Genomic DNA, 16,969 nt, shown 5'->3' with positions numbered 1-16,969 from the left:
GGCTAAATTGTGTCACTTCACCATACAAAAGCTCTATATGAATCTGGATCGTTTCTCTTTGGGGAGAATGTGAAAATGTTTTGCAATTGCACAGAAGGCAGTTGGATTATGGTTAAATAGGGGCATTTTTGAAGTTAAATGGAGGAGGAAAGGTATGTATATACTGGTCGACCAAGAGGTTACACTCTTCAGATATGACATTAATAGAGGAAAAATACACCTGAAAGTTTTATTTTGCAGAAGATAAAGGATTATGTTACTAAAAAAAAAAAAAAGAAGAAGGGGAGGAAGTATAGGAACCAACTTGATCTTCAGAGATTTAATACTCAAAATAAAACCAAAAAAAGTGCCAAAAGTAATTAATGATCCCTAATTATCATAAGTGTGGGTATGTTTGGGACCTCACACATCCATAGTCTCTGAAAAGAAGTCACAACCTGCCTGTCACGACCAGTGACACTTACAGTCATGTCCTCTGGAACGTGGACCATTCGGCGTTCTGGGGGATGGACGGCTCTGGCTTGTTGGGCGGGCAATCATCTTACAAACAGATATCCCGGCTCTCTGGCTGCCAATGTTCCCCAGGATGGAGGAAGAGACCCCAGAAGAGCTGGCTGCCACTGCGAAGGGAATAAGAACCGCCCCCATCACGTGGTACTATTTCTATACAATTTCTTCCTCCTCTGGCCAGATGTCATCCAAATGGAGAGGGGCAGGAAGATTAGAGATAGTTCACTGGAAGTTCTTGTCAAGGAGTAAGATTTGTCAAAATGCCTCAGACTCAACTTAGGAACTACGATCCTTCACACGGGGTCTTCAGATGTTTCATTCACCTCTTTTCTGGATCCATCCTCACAGGGCGGATTCTGCTTTATAACTTTCAGGGGCAGTGCTCTCATTGTTCGTGGCCCGAAGGGTGATGTTTACATACAGAACTTAAGGCAATCACAAAGTCGTGCTGTCGCGAAACTACAAAAGTAGAAAACTGTCTTCAGGAAGGAAGAGACTGAAAACTTCCCAAAGCACTTCTGCTTTTCCAGAATGCTGGTGAGTGGGAAAAGCGCAAGCTTTGGAGGCCAATGGTCCTGTGTCTGACTCTAAACTCTGCTACTCACTGTTAAGTGGCAACAATACTTCAAGATCTTGGGTGGCCTAAATTATAAATCCATGCTAAATACCGAAAGGAAAATAACCACAGGGTGAATAAAAGATAGTCAAGTACAGGTCAAGGCTCCTTGAAACTATACACATATATGAGAGGGAATGCAGATGGGAGGCTCAGTGTTGAACAGAAACATGCAAGACAGCCATGCTGTAAAGAATAAGCTCTCAGGACACGGCACAGAGCATAATATCCCAATGAAGAGTTTCAAAGGATTTGTTCCTTCCTGAACATGAACCATGTTCAGGGGTGCAATCATTGCTAACTAGGAGCTATAAATAGATAAAGAGCCTTTGTATTTGTCCTCAGCTTTGTTTACTGGGCAATGAATGAAAATATGACGGAAAACACTCCTTTGTTCCCAACTAGGATACCGATTTACAGAATATATTAAGCCTGCTGCTTAGAGGGAACTTTCCACCAACTGTACAACATAGTTCTATTTCAAATGCCTCTTTGGGATCCCTTCACATCCTGGTCTTACTATGTCTTGCAAAGGACTAAGTCAAAGTATGAATGTGCTTTGATTTTTTGGTCTTTACCCCTACTTTTTGCATTCCCCCCTTTCTTTGTTCTCTTGGTTTTCCTAACGATCAAGCCAGGGAAGGTAGAGCCTCCTGAAGAATATTCCACAGGAGACATAAATGCTGGATTTAGTCTCTTGTCCTACTGGGAACAAACGGGATCCCTGAAATGAGGGAGATGTGTGCATTTAAGATAAATGTCTACATTGGCAGAGCTTGTAACACCTCTCTCTCTTCCATTCGGGGGATTTTCCATCTCATTTCCATCCAGCGGATTTTCTCTCTCTCCCACTTCATACTGAACAAGAAACCAACTAATATCCTTTTCCCCCAACATTTGTACTCCCTTCTCTCTTTCCAGTTTCACTGCCATCGCACTAGGTGAGCTAATAACTGAGGGTGATGATAACTGATGACTGAAAGGGTCACAATGGTTCCTTTATGGTTTTTTCGCTTCCCCTCTCTCTCCATCCCGCTGTGTTCTGAACACTACACCACACCAATTTTCCTGAAACATGAAAAATGATCTTACCATTCGCCACTAAAATCCACCAAGAGACATCAAACACTTGTAAGGTGAAGTAAAATTCCTTAGTCTGGCATTGAAAGCATTCAAACCTCCCAGCCCCGCACCCGTCACTGAACTATATAAACCTCTTACTCCAAACAAGGTCATGACTCTTCCTAAAAGCTTTGCCCTCCAGGCGTTAAGTGCACTCCCCAAGAACTCCCGTGTGTACCTCTTACCTGATGAACTGAATATACTTACTTAATCAGAAAGAAAAACTAAATCTGGAGATACACGTAAATCTCCCAGAATCTGAGGACTTTGGCCTTGTGGTTTTCCCCAAGCAGAATCACCACAGGAAAATTGTGTCATATATTCATAAATAAGCACTGAACTCAGGTAATTCGGTAACTCATTTTATCAACTGATTTTCTAAGAGGAAACGGTCCCTTCCTGTGAAGATACTTTGTCCTCGGCCGAATCCTCAACACCTGTTAACACTGCCTGACACCTTGTAGAAATGAGATTTCTTTTTCCTGTTTTGAGCAAATACATCCCGGGGGACCAAGAGAAAAGACTAGTTCACATACAGCTTTGTTGTAATATTTATTGGTAGAAATAGATCTTCAATGCATACTTCGTGTTCATATAAATTCCACATTCTCTTAAGGGTTTTGTGTTTTGTATTATTTGGAGTTTTTGGCCTCCAAGTAAACTTAACATATTATCTATGCATTTGATTCTTCATAGACATTTTTTTTTTAGATTTTAAAAGTAAATTTTAGAAACCATGCATATTGGTATACGTTACTTAATATAATCTGAAGAATTGTCTGCACGTTCAAAAAAAGTCACAAAAAGGCTGAACTCAAGTTAAATAATCTCTACGTACTAAAATGTCCGTGTTCCGTTTCTGAGTAAAGAAATACTTGTTCAATATTCCATATTGCTTGCTGTCTAATACGATTGTCAGAGACGCTTCAGTTAATTATCTCTATTTTTAAATATCTTAATCTACTTCCTCCCAGAGATGATCCTGTAAATGTTACACATTGTGCCAAATGCAGTAATAGCCCAAAAGCTTAAATACGAACCAAACTGGTAGTTTTCAGACTGAATATTTTAACCTTAAAATTATATATCTCTATATACATATATGGTATGCTGCATATTAAATTTAACATTTCAAGTAACTTAAATATATTTAGCAAACATTCAGCCAAACACTCTCTCATGAAAAGACATTGTCCTTAGAATAAAAAGTTGATGAAAGGCTTGTAGACACCAGTGTCGGCACATGGTACTAAGCCTATCGGACTTGGCGGTCCAAGTCAAGTCGGCTGTGCTATTAAGAAAAGGAAGATTGATTTTTAACTTACTGAACTGTGCAGATACAAAAGTGCTTTAGCATGACAAAATTACCAAAATAAAAACATTTTAAAGATTATTTGGTTCTAGCAATATTAGACTACTCTGTACTTGTTGATAATTTAACATACGCCGTTTTCAGTTTTATAGAAATGTTCGTTTTAACAAGTTAAAAAAAGCACACAAAAAATAGTTCCAACTATAATAATCTGTTCTTTTTTCATCCTGGTTAGCCCATCACAGATAATTCAACAGAAGAGTGCTTAAATCCTCAGCTCTACTAAAATGTAATCTATCTGAAGAGCCCCAACACCTCACCCGTCGTTGGCTAGGCTGGACCCCAGAACAGGCTGCCGGCAGATGGGGCAAGTGCAATTCTCAGAGAGCCAGCGGTCAATACAATGGATGTGAAATTCGTGCATGCAGGGTAACTGCCTGAGCTTGTTTCCAGTCACATAGTCACTGATACACACACTACAGATTTTACCTGGTTCGCTATCGATACTGTTGTGCTCATAGTTCCGGGTGGAAAGATTGTCAATCTGCTCTTTGGTTAAACCATGTATGTGATCGTCGCCATCACCTTCATTTAGTAAAAAGAAGTGAGCAAGGCGAAGTATAGGTAGTGTTCCAGTTTCGACTAAGGTATTTGAATTTCGCGGCTGGCTGCCCCCTCTGTCGCCACCGTGCTGGGCGTGAGGCTGGGCAGTCCCGCTCTCTCCGGGCACTTCAGTGCTGTCTGCTCGGGCCCGCCTGCTTCGAGCGGCACCTGGACGGGGCTGGCTCCGGTCGTTAGCTGCACCTCGTGTCCTCAGCGCGGAGTGCCTCTCTGCTAAGTGCTGGCCGTGTCTCCGAATCTCGGACTCAGATTCGGCCTCCATTAGGGAACTCAGTTCTCCAAATCCGGTCATGATCTGCCTTAAAATGGACCGAAGGGCCACGGATGATGGTTCCACCAGCTCATTCTGAGAAACCCTGCGCAGGGGGACTGTGATGGTGCTAACATAGGTCTGGATACCGGACCGCTCTAAACGAGAGATAGTTCGGCGAAAGCCCCCACTATTGCTTTCGATCGTGACTGTGTTCTCCGCCAGCCCTGCCCTAGATCGAGTTCTACTCGCGATACTATCCCGATCTCGGCTTTCTCCGGGACGGATCCTTCTCACTTGGAGGTCCAGGGTGATCGTTGGGTGCCGTCGTGCAGCACTTGAAGGTCTGGGGGATTCTTCTCCTTCTTCGACTGTTATTCTTGACACAAGTCTTGAGTTCGAGAAGGGCGCATAGGCGATACCTCCACGTTCCCTGTCCTGCTCTAAAAAGACACGCGTCATCCCTCTCCTCCTAACAGACCTGCTGACGTGTTGCTGTGAAGGTCTGCTTTCTCTCTGGGGGTTACGATAAACGGTGCTGCTTTGCCTCTGGATTGGCGAGCGGCTTCGACTACTGAAAGCAGACCGCAATCGCAGTGGCTCTAATCTTTGGTTTGTATTCCTCACTGTGACATTAGTTCTAGCCTCGTTTTCCCAGACATGCGCTGCTCCAAACCGCTGCCCCTCCCGCTGCCTGAGGTCACTGCCACCCGCCTGGCTCGCGCGGCTACCTAAGCTAGCCCGCGCGGCTCTCGTTCTAGGGATGCCGACTGCTCCCCCAAGGCCACTTCGTAATCTTCCCAGTGTTGAGAGAGATCCTTCTACCGAATTCTGCCCCCTTGAACCAAGCCTCGTCCTCGGGACATTGGAACTCCCACCATGGAGGTTCAGGGAGGTTTGGCTCCTTGTTCGCCTAGCCACGGGGCTAGCCGATCTCTGGTGCCTACTTGCGGCGCGATCCCTGCTAAAATCTGACAGCGGAACGCCGGTCTGATCTTCGCCGTGAAGTTCAATTCCTCTGTTCTCATGATTTATGTGGATTTCCAGGCTAAACCGAAACTCGCCGCTGTTGGGGTTTGTTCGGCTCACGGCTCTCCAGGTCTGGTTCCCGTTTTGTCCACTTCGAGTTGCGTTTCCTGTGCGTCGAAACGTGTTCAACCATTCTAGCAGAGAATCTTCATTTGGACTTTCTCGAGGGACTTCTGAGTCTGGGAAGCAAAGCAAATCAACTTAAGGCCAATTCCTGAATTCTATCCTGAGACGTCCATTGAAAGCTTACAAGATACAGTTTTTATTAAATGCAATAATATTTAAGAACATCTGTGCATTTTAATGAATGAAAATGGCGAAAACCTAAAATTTCTAAAAGAAAAATATATACTATACGCATATTAGAATACATTCTGACGTGTTATAAAACTGTTATAATGCTGTTTATGCAAAGCTCTGAAGAAATCCTCACTCTTACCTTCTGTATGTCTATTACTGGCAAAATATAAAGGCAAATGAGGGGGCGCCTGGATGGCTCAGTCGGTTAAGTGCTTGTCTCTTGATTTCAGCTCAGGTCATGATCTCCCCATTCTTGAGTTCAAGCCGTGTCAGGCTCTGTGCTGACGGCGCAGAGTCTGCTTCAGGTTCTCTGGCTCCCTCTCTCTCAGACCCTACACCCACCTTCACGCTCTCTCTCACTCTCTCTCAAAAATAAACATTTTTAAAAACTAAAGCAGAAGAGAAATACAAACTACAACTGTACATTTAAAATGCTTTATATAGATGAGAAAATCAATAAAATATAGTGGTGAAACTTATATATAGTTCATCGTAAATTTTTACAACTAGGTATTTTCATAACCTCAGGAATTTTATCCTATTTCTCAGGAACTGCCAAAAATGTACACCTCAAGAAATCTGGCTTTTTGAATATAATATGAGAACTACATTTTGTCTTTGTGTGAAGCTGAGAAACTTTAGGCATGCTACCTAAGTTCTCTATGACTGCATCCTTATTTGTAAATTGGAGATAATAAAAGTATAAATATCATAGGATTATCATGAAAATAAAAGAAGATACTAGACATAAGATGACTAGTACAATACCCAGCATATAGGAAGCATTCAATAAATGTTAGCCATTATGAGTATTTTCTGCTCATTTAGAACGTAAGCTCCATGAAGATGAAGAGTTTTGTCTTGTTTTATTTACTGTTAAATCCCCACCTCTACAACAGTATCTGGTACAAATCAGACTCTCAATTAGTGTTGAAAGAATCAATTTAGAAATAAGCATGCCCCCCAGGGGTGCCTGGGTGGTTCAGTCTTCAAGCATCTGACTTTGGCTCAGGTCATGATCTCATGGTTTGTGAGTTCGAGCCCCGTGTTGGGCTCTGTGCTGACAGCTCGGAGCCTGAAGCCTCCTTCAGATTTGATGTCTCCCCTTCTCTCTGCACCTTCCATGCTCATGCTGTCTCTCTGTCTCTCAATAATAAATAAAAATGTTAAAATTTTTAGAAAAATAAATGTGCCCCTAATAAACTTCTACACTACTGCTACTATAGGAAGCTTAAGTTTCCCGTTTTTAACCAGTGGATTACATAAAAGCCAAAACTCCATGAAAAGCATTCTAATGCATGTGAACTATACAGACTTTAACCTTTAAGTTTATGCTACACAAAAATGGCTGTTAAATGAGATGGCTTTGATTTCATTTCATTACTGCAATCTCTCATAAAACTCATTTTCAAATATTAAAGTTAAAGCTATTAATCAGCTGCTGGTGTCAATAAAATAAACAAACTTTATTTTATTATTATTTTTTTTAATGTTTTATTTATTTCTGAGACAGTGAGAGAGAGAGAGAAAGACGGCGTGAGCAGGGGAGGGTCAGAGAGAGGGAGACACAGAATCTGAAGACAGGCTCCAAACTCCGAGCTAGCTGTCAGCACAGAGCCCTACGTTGGGCTCAAACCCACAAACCATGAGATCATGACCTGAGCCAAAGTCGGACGCTTAACTGACAGGCACCCCACTAAAATAAACAAACTTTAGCCACACATAAAGATACAAGCTATTTTACATGTGGTAAGTACATTTTCCATTAAGACATAGTAAAAGGACCAGTATAACCAGCTATTGCAATGTGGCACAACTTCCCTACCTACATATACAGGAAATAAAGGGGTTAATATCCAATTTCCATTTTAATTTGGGAAGAGACAGGAGTACTGGGCAGATAAAAAGCATTCTAACGGCAACTTCCGTCTTTAGTTACTGGAGTACTGTGAGGACGGGCTGTGTAAAGGAGCTCACAGATAATCTGAGGGAACCTGTCTTGCCCTCCTCCTCCCACCACAAATGCACGGTCATGGTCACGGGGACAGCCTGGCGGTCGGGTGCAGCCGCGTGACTCAGATCTCATCAATGGCACGGGAGTGACAGTGAAGGACCTCACTTTCGGACTGGCACCTGGCCCCCCCTGGAACCTAGGCCTGGCCGCTAGGACGGACTCGTGGCTGTGACGTGGCCGGGCCACGTGAACCATGCCCCGGAGGGGCAGCGTCCAGGGTCCAGCGTCCAGCTCTGTGCGGCAGTGGGGACGTCCTCCGTCCCTGCTGTGCAACACGGACATCACGAGCCACATGTGACTTCTAGGCACTGCAGAGTGGCTGACAGGAGCGAAAGGCTGCATTTGAAGCATTATTTAATTTTCCTTAGTTGAAGTTTAAATGCTCGCATGAGACTAGTAGCTCCTGTGCTGGGCAGCACTCCTCTGGGTGGGCTCCAGGAGGTTTATGGAGGAAAGTGCGCCATCTTCCCTGGGCTGTCAACAGAAAAGTAAGCCTCTATCCTCCGGAGCCATTGCGTTTTTGAGTTTTCAACGGTCTTTGCTCTGATACAATAATCTTGATATAATATGTGAAACTACTTAAAAAAAAAAAAAAAAAAAAGTGAAGCTCCCAACAATGAATACCTCTGGGGAAGGAAGCAGAACTGGTAAGAGGTACGCGGAGTTGGCTTTGCTTCTAATTCTATATACTTCTGTTTAGTTTGAATTTTTTTCTCTTTATTTTTTTTATAGGAACTCCTTATATTATGACTTAGTGTTTGTCCAGTAAAATGACAAACACAAAAATAATAAAACCAACAATGAAGACAGGTTTCCTCAGTCTTTCTGTGTTGTTCTGTAGAAATTTTTAGAAGTGTAGTTACTTTAAGAGAAGTGGTGTGGACATTCTAAGATTAAAAAGAATTATCCTGGTAATTAACTTAATTGTACACTATTTCATGTATATGAGCTTCCTAAGGGCAATCTGTGTGAAAGGTCTTTGTATTCAACCCCTGTCCTATGTGGCCTAACTAGGCTACTTTGCATATAATGGGTAAATACTATCTGAATGGGTATCACATGAAAACTGGAAAACACTGAAAACATATTGGGCAAGACCCAGTAAATTCACATCTGCGATTGGTCTAACCGAACCTGTTCCTAATGAAAAGGAGTCCACGGTACCTCTGGCATTTGTCCCATTTCTCAAGTCAGGCTGAGCTGCGAGCTGTTCCTTGACTCCATCTAATCGCTGCTGCAGTTCTTCTGATGTTATTTCTCCTAGAATAAAAAATTGCTCGGTGAAATTAAATGTCTTAAATTATTGTTTTATGAGAACTCGTGAAGGGTAATCTTCAGCAATCTGTAGAAGACATGCTATTATTTTCGTGTTAAGTTGAAGACAGTTAAAAATATTTAGTTGATGCAAGTATGCATCATTTCGGGTGTGGTTTATTAAAATGAAAATAGGATTTAATTTGAATAATTCAAAAAATCCTCTCAGTTATACACTTTGGAATCTGGAAGCTCTAATTCGTATATTCTTATTAGAGTTAAAAGAAGTTTAAAAGGGAGTATTTCTAGAAAAAACGTGGAATCTTTATTTGCTTGAATGTTACCTCAATAGTTCATTATATCGGTCATCAATATACAGTGGGCAAATATGCAATACACAAATATATCCTGTACAAACATACCAGTTTCAGTTAGTTCATTTGTGAAATGAATTTTTAAAATATTTATGGAGCACACTAGACTTTTGAAGCATTATTAATTTAGCTAAGTAAATACATTATAACACCTCAAATTGGGTTTTTTAATGTTCATTTATTTTTGAGAGAAAGAGAGCGTGCACACGCACACAAGTGGGGGAGGGGCAGAGAGAGAGGGAGACAGAATCTGAAGCAGGCCCCAGGGTCTGAGCTGTCAGCACAGAGCCCGATGTGGGGCTCAAACTCACAGACCACTATATTATGACTGAGCCAAAGTTGGAGGCTTAACCAACTAAGCCACCCATGCGCCCCAGAACTGGGTTTGAAATAATGCCTAATCTATAACCAACCAATCTATCTATAACCAACCTAATCTATAACCAAAGAGAAACAGGGCCATAGATGTAAATATCTGACACTATTATATACATTAACTATCTGTTAGCTTGGCGTTTATATAACAGTGCTCCATGTCTAAGATTCATACTTACTTATAAAACAGAAAAGTAAGCCAGTGATTTTCTATTCTGTCATATTACAAGCTTCTTAAATTCTATTTTGGGAGAGGGAAGAAGGGGGGGAAACCCCCTCCTTATTTTGAGACTTCTCTTTACTATAATAAAAAAAGGTGTCTCCGCTATTACCCATCTCTTACCAGGGGTGCCTAAAAGATTGTGGTCTCTCATTAGCCTATAATCTTCATCGTTGAGCTCATTAATAAACTGGTAATAGGCTTCTTCTCTGCGGAGACGCTCTTGCTGCCATCTTCTCTCACTTTCACGTTGATTACGGTCTTGAGATGAGGCTTCTTCACCACCATCGTCCGATCTCGATCTCGACGGGTTCATACTGAGATTCCTGGCTTTCTGTCCGAACAATATGTACAAGGTTCTGTTAGCCGGGGACTACACAGAGCTTCGTGTTTTTAACTTATAGTCTCTTCACTCTCATTTTAAATTTCATCCGCTACCCATGTATTCCATATGCCAAATCTTGCAGTGAAGAACTCACGCATAAAATGAAAAACAGCTTCTAGGAGACAGAACACAAGTGGACCTACTTCTTTGCTTAAAGCCATTGTTTAAGGTGGACCGGGTTTGGTTTTACCGTGCATTCCTCGTACCTGAATGCCAAAGTGATTCTCTCATTTTTCTACCTCTTTCACTCTCTGACCACTTTGATGGAAAAGCCCTCACTGGGGGCGCCTGGGGGGCTCAGTCGGTTGAGCGTCCGACTTCGGCTCAGGTCATGATCTCATGGTTCGTGGGTTCGAGCCCCACGTCGGGTCTGTGCTGACAGCTCAGAGCCTGAAGCCTGCTTCGGATTCTGTGTCTCCCTCTCTGCTCCTTTCTTGCGCATACTCTGTCTTTCTCAGAAATAAACAAGTATTTTTTTAAAAAAAGGAGAAGAAAGAAAAGCCCTCATTGATGGTTCAAATATCTGGTACTTCATGTTAGCATACAAAATATAAGCTGAATTATGCACTTTATGCCTAACTTTAAATTATGTTCTTTACTTAATGAGCAAAGAGCTGTTGGGAGGCTATCGTTTACATTCATTTCCAGCTTAGGTATTCTTCCCAAAATAAAACTCACAGATGTAATATTACCCTCCACTGCCCTGTGTTAAGGTAAAAATGATTTGGCTGAACAGACGTAAGTTGGCCTCTCACACCCAACAGGAAACAGTCCTCCTTGAAGAGCTCTGAGGGACGTGACTATGTGTGTATCCAAGCTCTCTGCGTCTCCCCAGGCCTGGTTGGTCTCAGAGGTTTCTGACTGCCCGTGAAACTTCCTGACCTGGCTGAGGCAAACCTTGCTTTTTTTTTTTTTTTTTTATTATACTCAAATGTCATTCCTTAGAGGCTTATGTTCACATGGAAAAGAAACCGGTGAGAAAAAGTAGTTGTGTCACAAGTATTACACATCTATTACACATCACACATCTATTTAGTAAGTCAACAGTTCTCACCTGGGAATGCACATCAAACTCATCTGAGGAATTCTTAAAAATTTGTTTTATTATTTTATTTCTTATTTTATTATTCGTTTTTGGGACAGAGACAGAGTGTGAGTGGGGGAGGGGCAGAGAGAGCAGGAGACACAGAATCAGAAGCAGGCTCCAGGCTCTGAGAGCCTGACACAGGGCTCAAACTCGTGAACTGCGAGATCATGACCTGAGTCCATGTCTGACGCCCCATCGACTGAGCCTCCCAGGCGCCCCCTCATTTAAGGAAATTTTAAAAAATAAAGATGCCCTAGATCTCATCTCTAATCCCAAATCAGAATTTTCCAAGGTAGGGCCTGGGTCTGCCTTTTAAAGTTAATTTGGGTGTCCTGTGGAAGGAAATAAACTATTCCTTGACAATTTCTAGAGGTCAATAAAGGGTGTGTGTAATATAGCACATGACTTAAGGGAGGCTGGAGGATCAAATAACTAGGTGACCAGGGAAGCAATTGTTGCAACTCTGACTCAGTGTTTAATCAGCAAATTACTTTAAAATACAAAGTAAATGAGTCTACATGTCTAAACTGTGCGTGAGTAAGCAAGTATCCAATTTCATGTGCGTTCTAACATTAAATTACAAATTCGAGGATTTTGTTAGTGACCATTGTGTCCTTTTTTAAAAGGAGAGATCTAATCACACTAGCCAGTCAAATGCAAATTAACCTTGTTAAAAACTCAAGACTTCTTTCCATTTTCAGAAGAGACGGGACAAAGCCAATCATCAGTAAAGAGCACATTTGGTAGGCAGAGAGGTCGTCAACATTTTTGTACTAAACATGAAAAAAATTCTGCAACCCACCATAAAATCAAGCTACCCCGGTATCGCTCAAAACTTGAAGAGCTCCTTCTCCAAGGTACTTTTCTTGTACCATTAACCACAATTAAGCAAAGTGAATACCTTATTTTCCTTTCAACATGCTTTTAATGTATGCAGTGGTATCCATCCTTCAATTGTTTGTGCTTTTTTGGAGAGCTGCCCATCTGAAGCAATGAGAGAGAACGGAATCATTCACTAAATGGTCCCTTTGAAGGACAGGAATGGCTAACAAAGTCAAAGCTCTGCTGCAAAGTCACAGCAAAATCCTTAATGGATCCTGGTAAGACAGTCACCGAGAAAATGAGATCCCCAAACAATTAGGTCATTAAAACCTCCCGCAAGGCCCTTTTCTCCCCCACCAGAAACCAGGCCTGCCCTCCTACACAGCCCCGGCTCCTGGGATCCCAACTCCCCTCCGCGCGGCCTGCCTTCCTACCCTCCTCCCATTCAGATGTTACCAGGGTCAGGCGTCTCCAGTTTACTTCTGAACCTTCACTTTCTTGCCACCCCCACCCTCCGTCCCGCTACTGGTTCATTCCCGGCCGTTGCGACGGGAGCTCGTGCCGGGGTACGGTTCGCACTGCAATAAACAAACTGGGCTCAAGGGCCCGACCAACCTCTTCCCAACCGAGCCTCAAGGAACGCTTCCCTTAGCGACCTGCATTCCCACAGGGACGCAGGTGACAGACGGCGCGTCGGAGCCAATCACCGGCTAGGGGAGTGCATTCAGGGCGCGGTGAACCAATCGGAGGAGAGACGGGGGCCAAGGGGGGGCTGGCTTTCCTGAGCGTCTCCCGGAAGTAGTGGCCGACCCGGAGCCTTTCCCCGAGCTCACCTCGCCGGGAGCGGGGCCGTCCTGCTCCCGCCCTAAGGGAAGTCCGCGGCGGGCGGCGCTCCTCTCGGGTCCTGGAAGCTTGGGACCGACGGGCGTGGGCGAGAGGGGCTGGTCTCCGGAGGCCGCTGCTCCCTCTAATCGTCTACTGAAGGGAGAAGCCGGAAGCCCGTGCTGCAGCTTGGGGTCGTCCAGATGGCGGGGAGACCCTAGAGGAGGCATACAGGCCTCGGCCCTTTTTACCCCGCTGCCAGGTCCTCCCCTCGGACGAGCGCAGACGCTGCTCCCCCCGCCCCCCGGCAGGACGCTCGCTGGTGCCGCTGAAAATTGTGTCCGGCGGGATGTGGGACGCTAGCGTCCTGCGTTCCGCCCCGTCAGGGCTCTCGGCCAGGACTGGTTGTTCCAGGGGCCCCCGGAGTGTCAAGGACTGGGCCGCTCAGCGCTCCGGCAGCCTCATAGGCTCAGGGACACAACCTGCTTTCCACCCTTAGGAAGTAGTAGCACCTACCCTGAGCCTTGATGTGGCTTGTTTACGGAGCCTGGCTACACACGGCAACCCAGCAGTCTGTTTCCGTCCCTTTACTGCCCCAGTACCACGTTAACTAATTGATCAGCCAGGCTTTTCTCTTTATTGCTCACTGGCACCTGAAAACTACAAACCCCAGTGGTTCAGAAGTGCCTGTATATGTGTTTCTTCACTTTCCCGCTAGACATGCGCTTGGAAACTCCCCGGATTCATGTCTCTAGCTTGAATGCTGAGACTTCACCAAACTCGCTTCACCGTTAATTAAGCCCTTGACTAGGGCTCTGCCCAGCCTGGTGTAGGCTCCTTTCCTGACATCCCTACCATCCAGAAGACTTAACCATTGCACAGTGCTCACACTGCTATGATTCTTTATTCGCTTGTTCATTAACTCATTCATTCCTGCCTTAACCTTTTTTTTTTTAAGGTTAATTATTTTGAGAGAGCACGTGTGCGCAAGGGAGGGGCAGAGAGGGAGGGGGAGAGAGAGAGAGAGAGAGAGAGAGAGAATCCCAAGCAGGCTCTGCATTGTCAGCGCAGATCCTGACTCGGGATTCCATCTTGAGAACGGTGAGGTCATGACCTAGGCCAAAATCAAGAGTCAGATGCTTAACAGACTGACCCACCCAGGTGCCCCCTTCCCCTGACTTTTGAGGAGTTAGCCAGCCTGTCCCCACCATTATGCTTAGCGCCTGTGAAGAAGATGTGGTCTTAAGCATGGGTGAGCTATTGCTTTAGCAGGGGTAGATGGACTAAGTTAAAAAAAATCATATTGTTATAAATACTAAAATGAAAATATATAAATAGGGACGTCTACCAGGCCCTTTGGGACATCTTTGCTGCATACCTCTATACAGAGACTAATCTCTTCTTGGCCTTCCAGAACAACTTGAGGTTCCTCAACAATCAAATAGGAACTCCTAAGTAACACCCAAACCCACTTTTACCTAATTTCCTTTCCCAAGACCCAGATCATACCCCATCTTCAAGGAACTTTTTCTGAGACCTCTGAAGTGACACCCTCACTCCACCATCCAGCCCAGTATTCACACATAAAACTAGGCAGATATCCTTTTGGGGTCTCCCATAGCTCCCTCTGTATAACTCTACCTTAGCATGCATTCATTTGCATAACAAATACTGGGTGCCATTATGTATTAGGTGCTAGCAATAACGGCAGAGAATAAGACAAACAAGGCCCTTGCCTTCCTTGTCAGTGAAAAAGCCACTGAGCAAATACAATGATTTTCTGTTAAATTACAGGTCTCTTCCATCTAAGAGTCTAAAATCCTTAAATTTGAACAAATGGTTTTATTCATGTTTATAGTCCGGTGGAGAATTTAGTGCAGCCCCTGACACACTGTCCTTGGCTTACTGCAAGGATGCGCAAACCTTCTGTGAGCAGGATTAATGCATGTTAGTACAATGACCTCAGAAATTGTGAGTTCAAGTTGGAGAAAGTCACATGTGAGATATCCACAATTTAAGCAGAAGTCATTTTAAATATATGAGTTTTAAAGAGTGTACTAATTCATCAAGTGCAAATACCTTCAAATGAAACTTAAAAGATATATGTATGTCTAAGAGTCATATATATAACCTATATTTTTGACCTAAGAGTCAAAAAATGTAAAATCCAATCAAGCGATTTAATTGGTTGAAAGTGGCAGAATTTTTGTGAGCAAATGGGTAGTGCATGTAATTTGAATCCAATACCTCACTTCAGTTTTTGTAGCCCAAAACAAAGTAACTCTAAAGGGAGATGCAATACGGTAATTGGGACAGAGAGGGAAATCATTCTGGACATCTGTATTCCAGGCCTCATAACTCGCCAAAATCTCTGGTCTAATCAATCTCCATTTACCAGAATGGTACCTGGCCCATAGTGTATATGCATCTTTTAAGTTCAGGAATTTTTGCAATTAAGAATAAAAAGGTGTTAAGAGAATTTAAACCATGGCATTAAACAGATCCTCTGTGTATTTGGTACCTTGAGTCCTTATAATGATTAAGTGGTTCTGGCTTCTTACAATGGCAACCTTAATTAAAATTTAAAATGCAAAACTGAGTAGTTGATTTAGACACCTAAGTTTCAGCTGAAATCTTGCTGAGTTTGTGGACAGCATTGGAACAGCTAAGAGAAATTCATGTTCATCATATTAATTGTTATGATTAACTTTAAAAACCATTATTTAAGGACTCAGGACGGCATTAAATCTAACACTTGAAGTACGTATGGAAGGAGCATCTCTTACAGAACCAAATAAAGAGGAAAGCTACCGCCTTTCAGGTTGCTTCTGGAAGTTCTGAGTCAAGAAGCTGCGGCAGCTGCTACAGTACTGGGATCTGGAAGCCAACATCAGAGAGCCTCTGCCACCACTGCCATCGGTTATCTCATCACATCATCAAGCTGGTAACTGGGTGCTGAAATCACCACCGCAGAAAATGCTCCCCTTTCTGGAACCCCTTCTCCATCAAGAGAAACAGCCCAAAGTGGGTAGAAATACGGCTTCGGCTTTGGCTCAGTGTTCCACATCTTGGTGAAGGCATTTTAACTGGCAGAATGTAATCTGCATTAGAATTGTAGTCGCAGGAAGTCTGGGTAATGTCACTTTTAGCATTCCAGCCATTGTGCAAGACGGCACACTCGCAGAAGGAAAGAAGGGAGATTGAGCAAGGAAATCCAAAGCGTCCCAAACTAGTCTCAACCTATCCAATTAGGCCGGAGACTGTCTTGGGCCATGCCCCCTAGAAATAGAGCCTGAGACAAGAATTCTTTTTCAAGTGATGTATTAGGGAAGTGCTCTCTGGAAGAGGGAGGTGAAGGAAGGAGGTTTGGCCAGGAAGACAAGAAATAAGAAAGAACCTCAGCTGTGTTCACCAGCAGTTGTTATCCAAGAAGGCCAGCGTTTTTGTACCTCCATGCCACTGGATGAGGTCTCCAGGGACAGGAGAACAATTCTCTGGGGAAGGCGGCATCCCGAATTCTCATCCAACAGAGCAGCTGAAATACAGATGCAGTAGCAGATAAAGTGGGCTTGGGCAGGGCACGAAGAGAATTCACTACAGTCCACCCCTTGCGATGCTTAGATCACTTACCTTTCACATGAAGCTACTCCATCCAAGCACAGTTTTCCCAGAATTCTTATTTGTCACAATTTCTGGGAAATTATATAAGAGGAGAGCAGTAGGACAAACTGCAGTCTCAACTGCTGCCGTCGGCATCCAGGCCATTACTGATACTCCTTATCTCCACCTCTACCGCCTTTTCTAGATTCCCCTCTGCCTCAGCTATCACTTCTGCTCGTCTAGGTCGTTTGACTGA

The 16,969-nt window shown here is 43.6% G+C and overlaps 1 protein-coding gene across 4 annotated transcripts; it reads right to left on the bottom strand.

Moving 5' to 3' along the window:
• Window positions 1-2,786: 2,786 nt before the first annotated feature.
• RNF6 (ring finger protein 6) lies at window positions 2,787-13,357 on the bottom strand. Of its 4 annotated transcripts, none has more exons than XM_039255268.1 (5): window positions 13,125-13,357; window positions 12,371-12,453; window positions 10,121-10,331; window positions 8,909-9,034; window positions 2,787-5,639 (listed from the first exon to the last, which is right to left on the bottom strand). In XM_039255268.1, exons 3-5 carry the CDS (start codon window positions 10,311-10,313, stop codon window positions 3,877-3,879), a joined length of 2,082 nt encoding a protein of 693 aa, XP_039111199.1. In that variant the 5' UTR covers window positions 10,314-10,331; window positions 12,371-12,453; window positions 13,125-13,357; the 3' UTR covers window positions 2,787-3,876. The 4 variants fall into 4 exon arrangements, with proteins under 4 accessions (XP_039111199.1, XP_039111194.1, XP_039111192.1 ...); XM_039255263.1 differs by lacking the exon at window positions 13,125-13,357 and adding an exon at window positions 12,907-12,969; XM_039255261.1 differs by lacking the exon at window positions 13,125-13,357 and adding an exon at window positions 12,748-12,944.
• Window positions 13,358-16,969: the final 3,612 nt, after the last annotated feature.

The sequence above is a fragment of the Hyaena hyaena genome, unplaced genomic scaffold (genome assembly GCF_003009895.1).
Source record: "Hyaena hyaena isolate Hyena2069 unplaced genomic scaffold, ASM300989v1 scaffold_11, whole genome shotgun sequence".
Lineage (NCBI taxonomy): Eukaryota > Metazoa > Chordata > Mammalia > Carnivora > Hyaenidae > Hyaena > Hyaena hyaena.
The sequence above is the reverse complement of the archived record's forward strand: the minus strand, read 5'-3'. Positions and strand labels throughout refer to the sequence as shown.